Source organism: Drechmeria coniospora, chromosome 03 (genome assembly GCF_001625195.1).
Source record: "Drechmeria coniospora strain ARSEF 6962 chromosome 03, whole genome shotgun sequence".
NCBI lineage: Eukaryota > Fungi > Ascomycota > Sordariomycetes > Hypocreales > Ophiocordycipitaceae > Drechmeria > Drechmeria coniospora.
In genome coordinates this window covers 4,721,617-4,741,682 of record NC_054391.1, presented here as the reverse complement: position 1 = coordinate 4,741,682, position 20,066 = coordinate 4,721,617, and the positions used below count along the sequence as shown (strand labels likewise).

The window sequence follows — 20,066 nt, the reverse complement described above, 5'->3', positions numbered from 1 at the left end:
CCGTGCGACTTTTCATCGCCATCACTGTCGAAGTTGCCCCGTTCTGGCCCGTTTTGGGCGAAGCCATTAGGTAACCGCCAATGCAGGTAATATTGATTCCTTGATCACAGTAACCTTGGGCAGGCGTAGAGCTGAACTTGTAACCCTACTTGTACGTGTTGCCTGCTGCGTTGCAGAGTAATACCGGCGGGAGGGGGGAGCAAGCTGGCCACGAAGCATTCGACAATCGTCATGTTCCATGGAGCGAACGGATGGGTGAATTGGAAAGTAGGCCGCAATATGCACGAAGCCATCCTCGATCGTTCGCATCGCGAACCGTGACCAATGTACAAGTATGCGCAGGCCTGGCCCGTGGCCCCCGAGAATGCAGTTCATGATGCATTATGCATTGCTGCAACACCTTTTAGTCCTCACCCCACCCGATCAACGACAAACAAGATGATATCACCTCTCCTCTCCCCCTTGACGAATTTGCGTACCCGCACAGCACCTCGTATTATCGATCGTCTTCCCCGTCGTGGTCCTTGGCGTCATTTTTGTTTGGATTCGCGCGGCTGCCGTCGCCGAGCGCCGCGTACCTGCTGGCCTCCTCCCCGGCCAGCAAGGGCGTCTGCTCGTTGTCGTCGGCCGCCTTCGTCGCCGGGGATGGCTTGTGCGGCGCCTTGCCGTTGCCGCTCGAGGGCACAACCGTCGGGACGGCAAGGCCCTGCTTGATCTTGAAGACGTTGTTGCGTGTCGTGCTTCGCGGGTGAGCCGCGCGGTTCGCCGGTCCCAGGCGCAGCTGCTGCTTCATCTGGTCGAGAGAGGCTTTGAAGGGGATCGGCTCGCCCGTGTCCGGCTGGCCGTCGGGGCCGGCGGAGCCACGACGCTTCATGAAGATGGCCGTCTTGACGTGCGTCTCGGGGATGCCCGAGTCGCTGAGCGCACCCGGGGAGCCGACGATGACGGATTGGCCGTCGGGGTGCTCGGCGACGTCGACGAGGATGGAACCGTCCCCGTTCGCCTTGGCGGCGACGGCGGCGGCCGTGGCCGCCGTGGCCGTCTCGGTGTGGCTGTGATGACGCCAGGCTCGGGGCGCGGGCGTCAGGCGTCGGATGGCCTTGTGGACGTCGACGTAGACGTCCGACTCGTCGACAATCTCCCTGCTCCGACGTTAGCCAAGCACGACGCCGGCATTCCGTGGGCCGCGAGGAATCACTTACTCCCCGATGAGCTCCTCGATGACGTCCTCCAAGGTGACGACGCCGAGGGCGCCGCGGTCCGAGCCGGGGAACTCGGAGACGAGCACGAGGTGCGACTTGCCCTCCTGGAAGAAGTTGATGATGTCGAGGCAGCTCGTCTCGGGCCGCGTCTCGACGATGGCGCCCAGCTGGACGTCGCGGACGGGGATGCGATCCTCGGGGTCGTAGGTGATGAGCGTCTTCACCAGGAGCATGCCGACAAAGTCGGTCGGGTTGCCGGATCGGTAGATGGGTATGCGCGAGTAGCCCGACGAGAGGATGTTGTCCATGGTCTTCTCGTCGAGGATGTGGTCCTCGGCGAGGGTGAAGACGTCGTCCATGGGCGTCATGACCTCCGACACCGGCTTGTCCTTGAGGTCCAAGACGGCCGTGATGATGGTCACCTCGTCCTGGTTCAAGCGGTCCGACAGTTCGCCGAGCGACTTGTGGAGGGTGACGAGCGTCTTGAGGCCGCTCTTCTTGTAGACGGTTCCGTGGTCCTCGCCGAGGATCCAATCGAGGAGCTTCGCCGTCGGCCAGGCGACGGGTCCGAGCAGGAACATGAGGGCCAGCACGGGCTTGGACATGTACCCGCCGATGGGGAGGCCGTACCGGACGCAGATGGATTGGGGGACGATTTCGCCAAAGATGACTGCGCCGCCGTTAGATCGCCGACGGAAAGGGAGAGGGGACCGGGGGACCGGCGCACCGATGAGGACGGTAGAGCCGACGACGGCGGCGACGCCTCCGCCCAGCGTCCGGTCGAGAACGACGGGCAGGGACTCGTTGACGATGACGTTGGCGAGCAGTAGCGTGACGAGGACCCAATGCTTTCCTCTCCGCAGAAGGTTGAGCACCCGCTTCGCGTTCTTCTGCTGCGGCTCTGTCGGGTCGCCCGAGACGACCTGGAGGTAGATGCTGTCCTGGCCCATAAGGCTGGACGACGGTCGAGGGCGGTCAGCAGTGTCTCGACATCGATTCGGCAGACGTACGCAATGGTCAAGCCGGCAAAGGCACCACCCAGCAGGACGAGAGCCATCGAGGCCACGCCGAGAACCCAAACGGAGGTGTGCCTCGCGTCGTCGCCAGCGTGCTCCCCCTGCGTCGACAGCGGCGCGGCCGTGACGGCCGAAACGGCCATGCCCAAGATGCGGCCGACGCCGATGACGGCAGGCCGGAGGTTGAGAGGCTGGTGGGCCGCACCGCTTCTTGTCCTCTTCATATCGACGATGGTTGTCGCGATGGTCTCTTCTGATGCTGCCCTTCCGCAGATGCGGCGACGCTTCTTGCGTGCAAGATCAGACGGGAAAGTGGGAAACGACGTCGGTGTCGTCGGCCAGGTGCGACGTCACTTGTTTTCACGAAGAACGCTAACCCGGAACGGCGCCGTCCTCCTCTTATAGGTCGCACGGCACTGTGCTGTGCAGGAGTGCTGGCAGCTGGGTTGGTAGGTACAATGTACAGTGCTAGGTACCTAACGCACAGCGCTGCACAGGAAATTGTTTCTTACTGCACAACCTACTAAGGTAAGTAAGTACCTATACAGTATTACTGTGAGTGTGCCGTCACCGTACAATCCACACGCAACTGGACCTGTACTCCGTACCATAAATGGAGAACTGTGCCGACCGCAGCCATGAAAATACTACGTCCGCTCGGCCGCACAGGATGCGCGTCAGCGACGCTATTGCGCAATGGTGCTTGATTCATTCAAGCCAAGTGTCGCCGGACATGCAGGCCGTTGCAACCTTGCGGGTCGTGTATTCATGCCGGCCGAGCTCTAGCTGTGCATCATGAGCCGCTCCAAGTACTGATGCCATGGTGTACACCGTGTGCCATGTACGCTGGCGTGTTGTACGTGTAATGACCTACCTGCCTTTGCGTGTACTCGTACAAAGTTGGTGCACCGGGTAACGACTGGTACCGTATGCCGGGAGATGTGCCAAGAGGTGCCAGAGGCTGTTGGTGAGGCTTTTAACCATGGTAAGACGCCTATCTGTGACGCTGTGATGGCTGGTTTCGCATTTTGGTGCTGTCAGCGCAAGGTACGAGCTAACCCAAAGCTACCGACAGTTGAAGGAGTACTCGGAAGTGTGCAGCACGGAGTTCTTGTGCAAGGTGAGGTGCTATTAATTTAGTACCTTGATGGGGTAGAATTTTAGTGAGAGACTCGTACAATAGGCGTACAAGTTGTACTGTAGTTACTGTAAGTAATCACTGTACGGAGTACTTACTTGCTTGGCATGTTGAGCACTGCTTGTACCCCGTAAGTATCCGTAGAGTAAGTATGGAGTAGGTACTTGTACTGTACTCCGTGAGTACCGTCGTACCCGGCGAACGGTGGGCCGAACCACGCACCCGCGTGGGTCCAAGATGACGGGGCTTCCCATCAGGATTGGAGAGCTCTTATTGGCTTGACCGCTCTATTGTTACGAGGCGGCGACGATGGCATGGAAATTGACCGAACCAAACACGTGGTGCGTCCTGCAGCAACGGTAGTAATAACACTTGAATTTATACAGTACACCTACTGTACTTTCATGTAATACTCCGTATTACTCCGTACTTACTTACAGTACATGCAGCAAGTAAGTATTTACATGCTGTTGTGCGGACAAACAATACATTTTCAAGACAGGGTATACCCCCTGCTCCGAGATGCTTTTCAAGGCTCACTCACATAAGAAGCCGTCGCTTCAACTGCATGCAATGCGCGGCTAGCGTATCGTTAATACTATTTTCAAGCTACATCCGTGCCCACCCTCAACCAGCTTGATGACTGACCGACTGCCTGTCTGCATGGACCAACGTGCCCGCTCACAGGTTGACCAGGCTCACGTCGAGAACACCGTCGGATGCCCTCAAGCCGTCAAGGACGACGTCGTCGACGTCCCCGTCGACGCCCAAGATCATGAGCGCTTCCTCGTCTTGCTGGGCGCGGCCGTCGTGGTCCTGGAGACACTCCCGCCCCAAGCTGGCGACCTGCATGAAGCGTATGTTGATGCCGTGGGAGCCGAGCACCATGCCGACGCCTCCGATCTTGCCCGGCTTGTCGTAGTTGTGCAGTATGATCAGCGTGCCGTCGGGTTGGAAGGTGGCGTTGAAGCGGTCGAGCTTGGAGATGTAGACCCTCTTGTCCGAGGCGTAGCCTTCGATGATCTGCTCGGACGTGCCCGTCTTGGCGTCGGCGACGGAGCGAAGGGTGACGAGGTTCGAGTAGGTCATGTCCTGCGACTCGCGCGCGTGCGTCTCGTTGATGACGATGCCCTTCTCCCGCGCAATCACCGTCGCGTTGACGATGTTGACGTTGGAATCGCTAAAGGAGGCCACCAGCCCCTTGACGAGTGCCGCGTACAGCGGCTTCGTGTTGGGCATGCCGGCGAGCTCGCCTCGGTAGATGAGCTCGAAGCGGTGGCCGCCGACCATGCCGCCCTTGGCCCTCACGAAGTGCTGCGTGTACAGGCGGCCCATCTTCTCGACGAGCTGCACCGACGGCTGCAGCTTCCGGTACTCTTCCGGCAGGATGATGGGCACGTTGACGGCGCTCGTCGGAAGGCCGCCGCGCAGGATCTCGAGCATCTGGGTGCAGACGTCCATGGAGACGTTTTCCTGCGCCTCGACCGTCGAGGCGCCGAGATGGGGCGTGGCCGTGACCTTGGGGTGGCGCGCGAGGCGCGCCGCCGTCGAGCCCTCGGCCGGCGGCTCCGACGTGAAGACGTCGAGGCCGGCGCCGGCGATGGTGCCGGCGTCGAGGGCGTCGAGCAGGGCGGCCTCGTTGTAGACGCCGCCGCGGGCGACGTTGAGCACGTAGGCCGTCTTCTTCATCATCCGGAACTGGGCCTCGCCGATGAGGTCCATGGTCGTGGCCAGCAGGGGCGTGTGGATGGTGAGGAAGTCCACCGTGGCAAGCAGGTCCTTGAGCTCCACCATCAGCTCGACGCCGGCCTGGCGTGCCATGTCGGCGCTCGCGAAGGGGTCGACGGCCAGGACGTGCATGCCGAGGCCCTTGGCCATGCGGGCGACGTTCAAGCCGACCTTGCCGAGACCGACGATGCCGAGAACCTTTCTACCGACCTCGACGCCGACAAGCTTGCCGCGGTCCCAGCGGCCAGCCTTGACGCTGCCGTCGGCGCGGCCGACGTTGCGGGCCGTGGCGAGAAGGAGGGCCACCGTGTGCTCGGCCGCGGCTCGGATGTTGCCGGACGGCGAGTTGATGACGATGATGCCCTCGTTGGTGGCGGCGGCCACGTCGATGTTGTCGACGCCGACGCCGGCGCGGGCGACGACGCCGAGCTTCCGGCCCGCTCGCAGCACCTCGGACGTCACCTTGGTCTCCGACCTGACTATGAGGCCGTGATAGCCGGGGATGATTTGCGTCAGCTCATCGGGCGAGAGGGCCAACTTGACGTCGACGTCGAAGTGAGGCGTCAGGAGGGCGAGGCCATCCTCGGATATCTTCTCGGGCACGAGGATGCGAGGACGATGGGCTTCTGCCCCGCCGGACACGGCTTGCGTGGCGGACGGCGTCATGCTGCTCTTGTCTCGACGCAGCGTACTTGAGCAGACCTGTTGGGCACGCGGGCTCGACTCCTCATACACGATGGTGCAGGGAGTGATGGGAATTGCTGAGAGGAGCGACGGACGGATGATGTGCAAGTCGGATGCCTGCACCGATGTGAGAGAAATACTTCACATGTCTTGCCAAGGCCGTAGGGGGCAGGCAATGCCAAGTGAGCGGCGAGCATGGCTGGCACCGAGGCTGATCAAACATTGTAGCGGCGGGACGGATTCATCCAGGTGGCAAGCGAGCATGCGTGCACGCCATGCGGTGACGGATGGATGGACGGGCGGATCGATTCGTGCTGCCGTCTGACTCCGGGGAAGCAGCCGCCAGGTGCCACCACTACCGTACCAGGTTAGTCTCTGGCACCGGCAGGATGGTGGGGTGTGTCGATGGTGGAGGTGGTGGTGATGGTGGGTGGTGGTGATGGTGGTGGAGATGGCGGTGGACGGACGATCAGCCCAGCCAGGGTCGCTTCTGGCTACGCGGGCTACGCGGCAGCCGTGGTACACGGTACGTGTGGGCTGGCTGACCAGTTGCCGGCAGGCAATGCCGAGCTGGATACGACCGAGGCAGATAGGTGTATGTACATGTATAGTAGGTGTACTGTACGACCTCGTACTGAGAAGGCGTACTGTACGAGCACTAGCTACTAGGAGCAGTTGCCTGGTGTTGGCCGTGTCGGTACATGCAGATACCTGCATTTTCAGGTACTTGCGCGCACCTGTAACAGTAGGTAGGTGTAGCGCGTCGTGGGCTTGCAATGCCGGTTGCAGCAACCCCACTGTGGCCGCAAGCCCTGAAGCGGTTGGGCTCCCCATGTTTTGCATCCACGAATCCACGACGTCGAACGACGACGACCCTGCCACGAGGCCATGGAAGAACGATGACGGCAGAGAAGCAATCGTGACAGAGTGAAGATGATCATGGCGGTGCCATTGGAGCCCACGCTGGCCCTGAGTGGGCAGGTGAGATGGCATCGAACAATCGTTGGCGGCGGGCGTATTGCGTGCGAGCTGAGACAACCTCCTCCCCCCCCCGCCATATCTGCAGCCCTGACTCTGGCTGGTGACGGCTTCCTTGTACGCACACGCACTCCGTACGCTTACAGGCATTTAGATGAGACTGTAGATACGGAGTACGATGGCCCAAGTTGGCGAGAAACCATGCGGTGCCGTGCACGCCGGCCTCTCACCGCTCACCAAAGTAGAGTGTAGTCACTATGCTGCAAAGGACTTTGTGCATGTGTTAGTACTAGGTAATGACCAGGTGAGGGAACGTATAGTGTACATGAGTCCTGTGTTTTACAAGAGGACTGAGTGTACATGCGTACTGAGTACTAATACATGCGTACTGAGTGTATAGGCGTACTGAGTGTACAACTACATGAGTACTGAGTGTACATGGAGCTACTCCATAATAACTCTTGAAAGGCGGGAAACTGCGTCGCTGTAACTCTCAACATGAGAGGTACTCTATGCTCCGTACGAATAATACATTTGTATTACCTAGTAGTTGCATCCAGCCGTTCCTCTACGGAGTACAGAGTACAGCGCGCGCTGTTGTCACTACATGGCGTCCCTGCGTACGGAGGGCTCCGTTGGGGAGTGATGTTCAACATCATCACAGTCAGGCATATTTCGTCCCTTCGCCTGCAGATGTCATACATGTACGGGGCGCAAGAGAGGATCGCAATCCACACATGCCAGACATGCACATTATTGTCACGGCACCGGAAACCTGGCAAGCGATTGCCCTCTACGACCAACGCCCAGTCGACTTGCGCCAAACCTCCCAGTGTAGACTGGTGGCGTTGATGCGATTTTGACGTCAGCGTCAACCGGCGCAGGGATCTCGCCAGGATCACGAGTGCACCGTGATGGCATGTCTTGCCAGCCGCCGGCAGCCGTCAGCCGATTCGGAGTCTTCGACTCCGCAGCTCGGCAGTCAAGGTTCATTTTCGGTTGTTTTGCCTGCGTACATGTGCACCGAGTACAGCTGTACGTACGACGACTAATTTTCTTCCCATCCCTGCATTATCGTCATCTGGTCGCGCCTCCTAAGATTTCATACTTGTCGCTGTATCGTGAGTTCTGCAGAACCTCGATCCAGTACCCGTCGGGATCTAAGAGGAAGGCGACATTTTTCATGCGTCCATCGGTGAGCCTCTTCTTCCACCTACATTTCAAGTCGTCAAACCGCTCGCAGGCGGCATCGAGGTCGTCGACCGAGACACCTGCGCTGCCCGTTAGTCATCTGTTCCCGGCTACGGGGTGCCCATCGGCCGATGGGTCGATGCTCCGTCGTGCTTACAGATGTGGCCGAAGCCCTGCGGTTGGTCGTTGCCGTTGTGGTACGCAAAGCCCTCCTCCTTTTCGGTACCGTAGTTCCACGTCAGCTCCAAGAGACCTTCGCGCTGGCTCTGGCTCAATCCGTTTTCCTTGGGCAGCCCCTGGTCGCCAGGGTAGGCGAGGAAGTACAGGTTGAAGCCGGCGGCCGGAGCCTCGTGGGTCCTGATCAACGACATTCCCATGACCTCCTGGTAAAACTTGAGCGACTTCTCCGCATCCCTGACGCGGAGCATGGTGTGGTTCTACGCCGAAATCCCACCGTCAGTCGCCGTCGCCGCCGAGTTCGTACGACGTGCCGGATGGGCAGCCTTACCATGCGGTACGTCATCACGTCCGTCTCCGTCACGCCGGCCGTCTCCTCCACCGGCTTCTGCCCCACAATCTCGACCCAGTAGCCATCTGGGTCCAGGGCAAAGGCAATGTGGTTCATCCGACCGTCCGTCAGCTTCTTCTGGAACTTGTAGCCGCCGTCCTCGATTCGCCGGCAGGCCGCCTGAATGTTGTCGACGCTGATGCACGTGTGGCCGAATCCACGGTGCGGCTCTTTGTTGCCGTTGTTGACGCTGTACGACGCGTCATTCTCGGTGCCGTAGTTGTGCGTCAGCTCGATGAGCCCCTCTCGATCGACGGTAGGTCGGCCGTGGGAGGCCGCCTTGGGGCTATCGTAGCCCAAGAAGTACAAGTCAAATTTCGCCTCAGGGTACTCGAGCTTCAGTACCAGCTTCATGCCGAGGAACTCGTAAAACTTCACTGCGCCCGATTAGCTCCGTGGGACAGAGTCCGGATGTAGGTTCGGTTCATACCCGACTCCTTGGGGTCCTTCACTCGAATCCTGCGCCCTCATTAGTCACCGCCTGCAAGGCACGCCACGGGTCTTGACGATGATACTTGCATCGAGTGGTTGAACTTGTACTTGCTCACATACGTCGTGGACGCCATGGCTGCCGTTCCTATTATGACGGTTGGATTCCACAAGGAAATGCTTACTCGTGACGAGCAAACGAGATGAAAATACGACTGTTTCTGTCAGACAGGTGGAGAGGAGCACCTATGATGTCGGATGACGTACAAGTACTCGTACAGTACAGTACATGTATAATAAGCCCATGACACCAATGGACATAGCAGAAAGCTAATTATTAATAATAATACCCCGCTCCCGCTAATGGATGCCCCCTCGTCGTGGTCCCGTGACTCCGGCCACTGTACTGTATGTACTGTAAGTACAGCATTGTGCGAGATGCGGAGCGAGCCACAAAGAAGCGGCAAAGAATGGTACTTTAAGGCCTACGGCCCTCCACGTGAGTACAACTACGTGCGTGGTACGGATAGTGGCACCAAGGAAAGGGTAGCCCCCAGTTTCATGGGGCGGGCTACCAAATCCATTCCCGTCGTGACTCTGTCCTCCATATTTTGGCAGTACTCATCTCCCGCCTTCAGATCGTATGCATGCATGATGGGGAAAGCGACATGTCAATCCGATGTTTTCAGTACCATCGGAGAGCATGACGCAGTGTCGCAGAGCCACGGACAGAATAAAACATCCGTCTGCTTCACTCTCTATATACTGCAGCACGTTCCGTTCCTCTCGCCCAAAGCACCACGTCGACACATGTAATCAAATAGCGCCTGTACCAAAAGCGGCAACATCTACAATGGTTGAACGCTGGATGGGTGTGCAGGAGTGAAGGATGCCATCAACGTCGTCGATCGTGAGGTTGACAAACCAGTGCAACGGCAATTTGTCAGTTGCTATCCCGTGCTGCACCTACTCACACCTACTCACACCTACTCACACCTACTCACACCTACTCACACCTACTCACACCTACTCACACCTACTCACACCTACTCACACCTACTCACACCTACTCACACCTACTCACACCTACTCACACCTACTCACACCTACTCACACCTACTCATGCCTACTCACGCCTACTTCCGTCACAGAAACGCAGACATCAGCATTGCCTCTACAAACCCTTCGGTCCTGGTCTCTTCTATCCCGGCTCATATTCTCGGCGTGTCGAAAATTCTGTTGCAAGGCAGCTGATGGGCACGGTCAGAGGTCTCCCTCGCGGCAAGACGATCAACCCACCTAGCGACGAGCTTCCGAGCAGATATTCTCGAGGCGATTCTGCAAGAGTCCAATAGATCGTCTGTTCGTGAGAGGATACCGGATCAGCGGAATGGGGGGATGCTGATATGGGGGGCGTCGTGATGATGATATGCGCCAACGGTCAAGCTCCTGTGGTAGTTGTTGCCTGGCCATGCAATCGAACAGGGCCGAAATAGAAGGTAGCACGAACCGTGAGCGGTCTGGACATTTTGGCCGCCAATCCGGGCTCAAGCCTGGCAACCTGTACAATGACCAACAAGTCTTGTTTTGAAGCCAATAGGTCGCACGCTTCTGCCGCTTCCTTGGTTTCGGTTTCTATCGAAGCCTCCTTGATGTCATTTGCATCATCCTCGACTGACGTAACCTCATCTTCACACGGTGCAAAATGAGTCAAGTGATGAAGGAACGCTGGCCGAGCAATACTGACTTATGGGCAGCCCCTACAAAACCACTTAAGAAATATTTACTATCCTATTCCAAGGGGACCGTCAACGTGCTCAGTCGGGCTCTGGAGAAGAAGAATCGGGAGGATTGGTACGCACTAATACCGGAGCATTTATTTATAGGCCATGTTCCTGTACCTGCAGAAGGGTTGGTACAGTCCTAGATGCTCCAACTACCTAGTACTAATTAACTTAGGTACTTGTTGCTTTACTTGCCCAGTAGATAGATACAGCAGTTGGGCAATCTACACTACATGTAGTGCACATTCAGTCCAGTGGTAGGTACATGAGCTGCTGAAGTGGCTGCAATTAACCTATCTATAATTAGTGACTGCACCTTTCCATGTGCGCTCCGTATATCGTCCCTAGTACACTGGTTGTGAAATGGGAAGCCATACAATGCCATACAGGTGGACGAGTCAGGACCAGATAATAAAGCACAGGAATGTTTGATACACATGGGGGTGAGCTGACGTCCAACACAATCTTGGAAATGCATCACCCGTACTCTTCTCTTGGCCTTGTCTCGTCCATTCGTCGGTTGCTCACTGCTTCAGTGCTTCCTTACACGCAGCTGGCAGCCTGTGAGCAATGGCGGAGCAGCGCTAGAGGGGGAGGCCAGTACCTGTGCGTCCTGGTATTAGCCCCAACCCAACAGCTCCAGGCCGTGTTGACCCCATCCGTCGCAGGCTGGCGTCGCCAACGCGCTCTGTACCTGAAAAAGCAACCACCTGCAGACGGCAACGACGGGTGCCGTGCCGCCGCCCACCACCTACCGCCCACCACCTACCGCCCACCACCTACCGCCTACCCCTCAACATCGTCATCGACCGCAAAGATGCTGATCCTCCGGCTTCTGTCGACAAGTGAACATCCTTCCATCGCACCATCTAACACTTCACCATCCGCCGACGGGCCGGCCGAGTGACGAACGACGATAGATTGACCGGCTCGGCTGCTAGTGCGGCGTGGCCACAGCCGTGCGAGGCGACGCAGCAGGATGGAGGCCCGCGGTAGCCTCGTCGACTACGGTGACGACGACGATGCCGAATCCCTCAAGGACGCGCCCTCGCAAGGACGAAGCATGACCTTCCGGTCGCCCTTGACCAGGACCCGCTCCCTCTCCGACGGCGGTGGAACGACGCCCTGCAAGCTGTCACCGTCGCCTCACATCGTGGAATCCTCGCGTCGGACGTCCAAGGACGACAGCGCCCTCCAGGACCAGCCTCTTCCCGTCACGCCGCGACGGTCCGACCTCAAACCTCTCTCCGTCCGTGTGCCATCTCGCCAGTGCACCCCTCCTCCTCCCGTCGCCTCCAACCCATACGTCAAGCCGACGCCCCTGTCGCCGAAGCTGGACCACTCCCAGACGTACGCCTCCCCGACCAACATCCTCCCGCGCCGCTCGCGAGGCCTCGACTTCTCCCGCGCGGCGACGAGCCTCCACCACTCGACGCTTGCCGAGCAGTCTTCGCCCGACTCGTCGCCCATCAATGCCGACCGTGCCATGAACATCCCGAGCCGCAGGAGCGAATACGGCGGACCCGAACAGACGTCGACGTCGCTCTGGTCCATTATGGGCAAGCACGACAGGATGCACATGAGCAACTCGCTTGGTAGCAACCAAGCGATCGTCTCCGACTCGTCCAGCTCCTCCGACGGCGACATCCTGGACGAAGACATGGACGACGCCTACGTCACCACGCCGCAGGTGAAGAGCGGCCCGGACGTGGCGCAGGCCGGCACCGTGCCCGGCTTCGGCAACCTCGTGAGCTTCCAGCAGAGACAGCGGCCGCGGAAGCAGGCGAAGAAAAGGGGCCGCGGCCCGCTGGGGCTGGGATTCAACCTGTCGACCGCCGTCCTTTCCAAGTCGCCGCCGAACCCGACTCATGCGAGGAGGGAGAGCATCAGCTGGCAGGCGAACCAGCTACACATATCGAGCGTCGAGACGGACGAGGGAACCAAGTCGCAGAGCGACGCGGACGGGACGAGCGGAGATGGGCAGAGGAGCGTCATCCGAAGGACCGTCACTCGTCGCGGTAACCTCCTGGTAAGACGCATGCGGCATCGCCCACGGGGACAGGCGCGCGCGAGGCTAACACGAGCGTGACGCAGCCCAAGACGAAGACATTCGCTCGCATACGGGCCGCCCTGGCGGAGGAAGGTGCGCCGGCCGACGCGGAAACCCGTCGCGAGGCCGAGGTGGTCAAGCAGGTTCGCGAGAGCGACGTGGATCTCGAGCGTCGCATGTCGACCCAAGGACTCGAGCCGTCGGCGGCCGTCCATGGCCTGTCGTCGCCCAACCTGGCGAGCCTCGACCCTGCAGACGACGTGGCCGAGGAGGAGATGGCGGCCGAAGCGGGCGCCGGCTTGTCGAGCAGCTTCAAGCAGCACGCGATGAAGAACTCCAAAGGGAAGACCTTTTGGGACACGTTTTCGGAATCGAGCAGCGTCTGCGGCAACAGCGGCAACAGGACACCACCGCCCCCCGTCGGGTTCCTGCCCCGCGGCTCGTCGTCGGGCGTTAGCGAGGATGCCACGATGGACTCCCCCTCGCTCGCCGGCCCGTCCGGCTACGCGGTACCGCAGCCTCGGCACGAAAGTCTTCACGCTCACACGTCCGCTGACTGGTGGCAGGGCTCGCAACACGGCAGCGGCTCGGGTCCGAGCGCGGCGGAAATCACGCGGCGGATCAACAACAAACGGCGGCGCGACGACGACTTCGACCCGACGAGCCTCAAGCGGCGCGCCGTTAGTCCTGGCATGAGCGCGCACAACTCGCCCGTGCTGCAGAGCCCGATGCAGCGCGACTCGGCCGCCTGGGGCTCGCGGCCGGGCAGCAACGGCGGAGAACGGGGCGGCAGCAACGCGGCGAGCGAGTCCGGGAGCATGGGGGGAACGCCGTCTAACCAAGCCGGCCGACCGAACGGCAAGGGCAGGGTGGGGTTCCAAGGCATGGTGGATACGAACGATGGCATTATGCGGATGAGCATCGAGTGAGACGTTTGCATCCATTCCGTCGCACGGCGGCACGAGTCCGACTGGAGGCTCGAGGCTCGAACGAAGGCGTGCACGAAATGGCCTCGGCCGGCATCGGCCAGGTGGTTCTCATACATGGCATGGACGTGGACGAAGCGTTGATTGCACCGGGGATACCATGACGGAGCAAGGCGGTGTAAAATTTACATCTTCATGGGCTCGAGGAGCCACTTGATCCGAGAGATAGAAATTCGGGGCCTTGAACAGCAGCCAAGATGCTCTCCCTGTCCTGTTGTTGTCGTTGTTGGTATCTAACCGGAACGCCGCCCGCACATGCATTTTCAAAGCATCCCTCTCCGGCGCGAAAAGAAAGGAGGTCGCCATGGGGTTTTCGACGGAGGCCGTCGAACCGTCAGTCGGCCAGCGTCGAACCGTCACCTTCGGGCACCTGCAAGGTGCCAAGCTTGTCGTCGAGCCAGCGGGCGAGGTCCCCCGCGTGCCTCCTCATGGCGGCGACGGAGGCGGCGCCGGCGCTCTCGAGGCTGCTCGTCGTTTGGCCGCCGGCGCTGGTGAGACTGTCGACCTCGCTCGGGCTGCCGGTCGGGTCGCCGTTTTCGTGCTCGGCTTGGTGCTCATGGTTCGAGGGCCCGACGGCAACGAAGAGCAGGCCGCACCTCAAGCGGCGGATGATGATGGTCCCGCCGCTGAGCTGCATCGTGATGGCCACGGGCTGGACCGCCTTGGCCGCGCTCTTCCTTCTCGCCTTGGCTCGCGCCTCGGGCACGTCTCTGCGCTTGCGGTCGTCGCGGTCGTCGGCTCCGCTCTCGTCCTCGGCCTCCTCGGCAGCGGCATCGGCCGTTCGGGTGCTCGGCAGCGCCGATGGTACGTCGACCGAGGACGAGGTGTGGATGGCCAGCAGGGAGGCGGCGACGGTGGCGTGGGTGCGGAGGACGACGACGGCATGTGGGCTCGCGTGAGCGAGGAGCTTCCCGTGCGACGTGGTGAGGAGGAGCGTCGGCAGCGTCGGCGTTTGATTGGCGTGGAGGAAGGCGTGGAGGCGTTTCGTGAAGAGGAGGGGCGGCGTTGGGCTGGCGGGAGGTTGTGACATTGGAGGCTGCGTCGAGAAATGAATGCCGAGACGGCAATTCGGGGGGACGAGGGACGAGGGAGAGGAGGAGAGGCGGGTGTGCGAGGTGGCCCTGGCGGCCCGCGGAGGGAGCGACGAGCACCAACCAAGCCGACGTCGATGGCTGGGGTTTCGGGCGGCGAGTCTAGGAGGTGTTGCGGCGGAGCGTCGTGGTGGCGGCTGCCTCGAAGGGCAGAGGAGACGCCGGTGACGGGTCGCGAGAGAAGCGTGGGGAGGATGTCGTCGAGTCGCAGGTTACAGTCGTGTGCTGAAGTGAACGGGAGATGAGATGAGGTTGGAGCCGAAGCGGGCAAGGATGCGGTGCCTAAGCCGAATGCCAGCGTCTAACCCAAGTGAGCGAATTGTTTGTCTCAGTGCGAGGCGGCCCTGCGAGACTAGCTGAGCTTGATGGATTGATTGGTTCCTGGGCCAAGGTCGCCGCCTCCTGAAGGCCCAGTATCACGGTCATGAGCAGGTCATGATGGGGAGAGCATCATTTGCTTGAATGGAATCGAGAGGGACATTGACGACACGTGTCGCTACCGGTGGCCTCGTCCCATCGCACCTTCTCCAACGACAATTTCAGCATCAATTGCTCGAGCGGACGCTCGCCGCTGATACGGGCATTGCGGGTCGCCTCATCGGAGGCTGGAGATGTATGCCATCTTCCGGGAAGCGCCATCACTCTCGATGGATGATCTGGTCGTTCTCATTGCGCTGTCGACATTGGCAGAGAATATTCACGTCTCACCCAGCGCAGTGGTGCGTGGCTTCCTTTGCAGGGCTATGAAATTGGGACCCTCCTTCTAACACGAGCAGCGGGTTGCCAGTACTTGGACTTGCAAGCAGTACGATGCCGGCACGGCACGGCACATGTTTGGAATATCTGCTGCGTTCTGGTCACGGCTCTCAATTGTAGACGACTGCCTGTTACCTTTGTACCTAGGACTAGCATGACACTGATTCGAGAATACAACTATTATGGCAGCTCTACTCCGTACGGAGTACTGTAATACAAATAGGTGGGCGATTCTCTACAGTGGGCGATTTTCTACAGTGGGCGATTCACCACAATGGGTGATTGTCTACAGTGGGTGATTCCCGATATGCTGGCACCCTCTGGTACATGTTTGGATAAGAGTGACGATTTAGTTGTGGTAGCGCTAATTACTCCGTATTACTCGTACAAATTGAAGGCGATTCTCTACAATGGGCGATTCCCGGCATGCTGGCACCCTCCGGTACATGCTTGGAGATGTGTGACATTCAGTTTTGGTAGCGCTACACCGTATTACTCGTATTTTTACCACCCCACTCACTGTAAGCACCTGCCAAGTAATATGTTCTGGTCACGGCTCGCCATTATATACGTAGGGTTGTTAGTAATATGTGCAACGCTGCCTGTTGCCTTGTAGCTACAAGGACTCCGTGGTACTACAGTAGTACTGTAAGTAAGTGTACGGAGTTAACTTGGTGCAGATTCGAGCATACGTTCCTACTTAAAAACCATGGCAGCTCTACATGTAATTTCAGCACTGTTCTGTACCTAGCCTGTACAACAGGCGACTCTCTTGGTGATTCCCGGCATGCTGGCACCGCACGGTAAATGTTTTGAGTATCTGTTGGGCTCTCGTCACTGCTCGCGATTGGAGAACGCTGCGTTGCCATTCACTGTACCAGGTACTCGTCAAGTACCTAGGTAGGTACCTAGGTACCTTAGTACAGTTAGTACCGTACTAGGTACTCGGTAGCAGTAGTCGAGCGTCAGACTATGGCGGCTCCAAGTCATGTTCCAGGTGATTCCCAGCATACTACGGCGTACCTAAGTACAGGGTATTACCTACTAGGTACATAGCAGCACCTATAGTGGGTATAGTGGGGGTGTAGCTACCCAGGTGGGAGTATCCGCCATGCTCTGGCCAACGCTCGCAGCCGGAAAAGACTCCATCAAGGAACTGCCAGAGTCCGTGCAAGAGGCTGTGACAGTCAGGACGAGTTCGCTGCCCCCCCGACACTGCACAATGCACGGTTGATGATGTACGCGGTCTTGCCCGGGCCGCTTCGTGGCCTCGGAGCTCACGGTGATTCTCAGCACCACCCTGCTGATGAGCAACAAACTTCACTTCCCCGGCAGGACCCGCGGCCGGCAACCACTGGACACGCTGGCGAGCGAGCCCATATCGAGCCCAGCAGACCGTTGCCGACGAGGCGTCATCCGCGCGTGCGCAGCATAGCCGTTGATGGAGGGGGAGGGGGATTCCTGCGCCGGCAGCTGGTGATTGCGACGCCGTGACCCGTCGCGGCCATGTCGGCTGAGAAACGCAAAGGGTGGGCGACGGTAGCATCGAGCGTTGTATTGTCTATTCAAGACGAGGGGTAAATTTTCTAGTCTAGCAATGCAGGGCACGTTCCTCAACCGTGGCTGCTGACGGCGAGGAGCAATCACCACGGAAAGGGGTATAATTCTGCCAGGTCACCTCTCGGTGGCCTCTCGGTGACCTCTCGGTGACCTCTCAGGGGCTCTCGGTGGCCTGCCGAATTCGCCGTGCAGTTGGAGGTGGTCGGCGTGTCATTATCATCATTCAATCGGGATACTGGTCCGCAAAACTGGTGCCACCATCGAGCAGCTCTGGGGTATTGAGTCGCACACTCCAGCGGACAATATCGGAGCCGGCGTCTTCCCGGAAGTCACCGTCGTGATCTCTGATGTCGCTGACATCCAAGGCCTTGCCGGCCGGTCGGTAGTGGTGGAAGAGACCCGGGGTGACGCCGAGGCAGTTGTGCATGGCGCGGCCGTCGGTCCCGTCGCAGAAGAATCGGAGCAGGATGTCGAAGGCGGCGGTGGGGGGCTTCAGGGCAAGCTCGTGCAGAATCTTCCGGGCACCCGCCTGGCTGATGGCGTAGGCGAGGGTGCAGACGCCTTCCTCCGCGTGGTGGACGGCGCGCGTGTGCGGCGGGTATTTCTCCTTGAGGGTAAAGGGTTCGGTGAGGAGCCACAGGTTCCTCTTGGGCGCAACGGTGACGTCGTCGCGATGGATGACGCGTCCCTTGGGGATGTCGTTTTTTTCACGGGGAAAGATCATGCCGCAGTGACCAATCCACAGCACGTCCCAGTTGTCGCCGTACGGAGACGACTTGGGCGGTATGGTCACGGGGAGGTCTTCAAACGGAATGTCTTCGGGCGGCGGCGACTCGTCTTGCCGTCGCTTCGGGTATGTCGCGTCGGCGTGGCGATCCGGGAACCCTCGCAGGGGCTGGAGCAGGGCGTTGGTGGAGAGGGCCAAGTCGTGCAGTTGGTCCTTCAGCCGAATGTCCCAGTCGACGTCGTCCTCGAGAATGAGCACCGACGAAAGGTTTCGCATGACGACCCTGGTCAGCATTAGCATGGTCCGAGCATGCGTCCATTCGCGCGAGAGCAAGATGCCCGCGGGAAGCAGGCACGCGCATGGCCCACGGCTGTGAGCACGCTGGCTGGGCACTTGGGCATACGTACTCCCGGATGGCATTGATGTGTCCGCGCCAGGATCCCAACTCGGCGTCTTTGATGTGGTCCAGCGTCTTGTGCTTCGGCACCGCTTTGATGTTCACGTTGGAGCCCAAGACGCCGTCCATGAACTCGATCTGGACGTCGCTGAGGGCGGCGGTGAGCGCCATGCCATCACGGCGATCGCTTCTCGACGGCAGGCCGACGACGAAGACTTTTTCGAACTGCCAAGGCCAAGTTGGATTAGAATGTCGAGTTCAAAGGGCGACACCCTATGGACGGGCCGACTCACCCCAAGTGTGCTGTTGTGGACGCTGTCGAGCAAACCTCGGCCCCCCTTCCTTCCCGTCGCCAACCTTGCCACCCGTGATAGTCGGGGAGAGGGGGAGACGAGGTTCCCATCGTGCCTGCCGAGAAGGAATAGGACAAAACAGGTGGTGAAAACGGTAAAAACGACCAAGACATGCTTGGACGCTCCTGCAATCCGGAGCATCGCTGGTGAGGCAGCCGTTGAGGCGAGTGGAGGAGCGACGATGAAGCAACGATGATGGCGCAAATCCGATTGGCAAATTACAAGCATGAGAAAATAAATCTTTTGAGGGGAAGCCGGATGCCCGACTTTTTTGCGTGTAAGGTCTTGTCACTGTCCTCATCCTCCTTGACTCGCTGCTAAGTCAAGTCCGTCCCACTCGCTTGCTAGATTTATATTACACTAAGTTTAATTAAGTGCTCCGTACAGAGTACGGAGTACAGGTATTACTCGTATCCCAGATTCTCATGTTTCCTACTTGTACTCCGTACTTGCCAGTATAAGTAAGTACTTGCATGTACTTGTGTGCTGCGTACCGTACTGTACTCCGTACGCTCTACAGTACTTACTTACACAACGGGCTTGATGGTCTTGTTCAATCTCACACAACACTTATAGGCAGTCGCACGGCCAGAAGCTACAACACACTACAGAACCCAGAAGAAGGGTAGTTCCAACGTTTCGGGCTAGTCAAAGTTGGAAATGGCACCTACAAGCACCGTAAACGGCAGGGGCTGAAGGTTGAACTGAAACAAGTCCTTTAATACGGAGTACTTGCACGGAGTACGGAGTACGGAGTACTACAATGCCTTACAGTACAAGTTCATGTAAGTACTCCGTATATTACCTAGTAATTACTTACAAGTAAGTACCTTGGAGGGTAGAGGGTTCCCCCCCCCCCCCGCTCTAGTGGCCCTGACCAATAGCTTGACCAAAAAAACGCCACTGGACCGTAGCTGGGCCGCCCACGCTAACCAGATAGTAGTACTTACTTGTACTTGCTCCGTACTGTACCCGTAGTTGTATAATGCACGCAAGTACTCCGTACGTAGGGAGTATTAATACTTGAATGTAATTAACTTGTCGCGCCAAAGTGTCCCAGTATAGTTCGAATATTAATAATAATTGTCGATACCTAGCGGTAAGAAGCAACAACGGACTTGCAAAAGAACACGAATGGTCCGTCTTTGACCAATGGACGATAATGATTGGGTCGTGTGTGTGTCCTATCCATCGCATCTGCTGCAGCCTGATGCAACATAGTACTAATATTTGCTAGATGGACTTTACAACTGCTACCTTAGTTAGTAATCAATGGCTGCAGCTACCTCCATGGCTCCAGCTATCTCCGTACATGAAAGCCACAAAATCTGCCCACTTAATCAGAGGATATGGCCCTCCTTATCCGATGGCACCAGCAAAGTAAGTTCAGATAGTATACCTACTAGTATTGCTCCGTACTAGCTCGAA

The 20,066-nt window shown here is 58.6% G+C and overlaps 6 protein-coding genes across 6 annotated transcripts; 1 reads left to right on the top strand and 5 right to left on the bottom strand.

Moving 5' to 3' along the window:
• Nucleotides 1-496: 496 nt before the first annotated feature.
• DCS_06991 (uncharacterized protein) lies at nucleotides 497-2,442 on the bottom strand (the record flags this gene model as incomplete). Its single annotated transcript, XM_040804278.1, has 3 exons — nucleotides 497-1,142; nucleotides 1,203-2,156; nucleotides 2,213-2,442. 3 exons carry the CDS (start codon nucleotides 2,440-2,442, stop codon nucleotides 497-499), a joined length of 1,830 nt encoding a protein of 609 aa, XP_040654382.1.
• Nucleotides 2,443-4,037: 1,595 nt separating this feature from the next.
• DCS_06990 (d-3-phosphoglycerate dehydrogenase) lies at nucleotides 4,038-5,750 on the bottom strand (the record flags this gene model as incomplete). The annotated part of the gene is made up of 1 exon (XM_040804277.1): nucleotides 4,038-5,750. The coding sequence occupies one exon, from the start codon at nucleotides 5,748-5,750 to the stop codon at nucleotides 4,038-4,040; it is 1,713 nt and encodes a 570-aa protein (XP_040654381.1).
• Nucleotides 5,751-7,823: 2,073 nt separating this feature from the next.
• Nucleotides 7,824-9,071, bottom strand: DCS_06989 (lactoylglutathione lyase; the record flags this gene model as incomplete). The annotated part of the gene is made up of 5 exons (XM_040804276.1): nucleotides 7,824-8,017; nucleotides 8,095-8,374; nucleotides 8,446-8,882; nucleotides 8,936-8,964; nucleotides 9,058-9,071. The coding sequence occupies 5 exons, from the start codon at nucleotides 9,069-9,071 to the stop codon at nucleotides 7,824-7,826; spliced, it is 954 nt and encodes a 317-aa protein (XP_040654380.1).
• A 2,626-nt stretch (nucleotides 9,072-11,697) lies between these two features.
• On the top strand, nucleotides 11,698-13,697 carry DCS_06988 (uncharacterized protein; the record flags this gene model as incomplete). The annotated part of the gene is made up of 2 exons (XM_040804275.1): nucleotides 11,698-12,747; nucleotides 12,813-13,697. The coding sequence occupies 2 exons, from the start codon at nucleotides 11,698-11,700 to the stop codon at nucleotides 13,695-13,697; spliced, it is 1,935 nt and encodes a 644-aa protein (XP_040654379.1).
• Nucleotides 13,698-14,088: 391 nt separating this feature from the next.
• DCS_06987 (uncharacterized protein) lies at nucleotides 14,089-14,784 on the bottom strand (the record flags this gene model as incomplete). Its single annotated transcript, XM_040804274.1, has 1 exon — nucleotides 14,089-14,784. One exon carries the CDS (start codon nucleotides 14,782-14,784, stop codon nucleotides 14,089-14,091), a length of 696 nt encoding a protein of 231 aa, XP_040654378.1.
• A 2,600-nt stretch (nucleotides 14,785-17,384) lies between these two features.
• Nucleotides 17,385-18,779, bottom strand: DCS_06986 (uncharacterized protein; the record flags this gene model as incomplete). The annotated part of the gene is made up of 3 exons (XM_040804273.1): nucleotides 17,385-18,171; nucleotides 18,296-18,510; nucleotides 18,579-18,779. The coding sequence occupies 3 exons, from the start codon at nucleotides 18,777-18,779 to the stop codon at nucleotides 17,385-17,387; spliced, it is 1,203 nt and encodes a 400-aa protein (XP_040654377.1).
• Nucleotides 18,780-20,066: the final 1,287 nt, after the last annotated feature.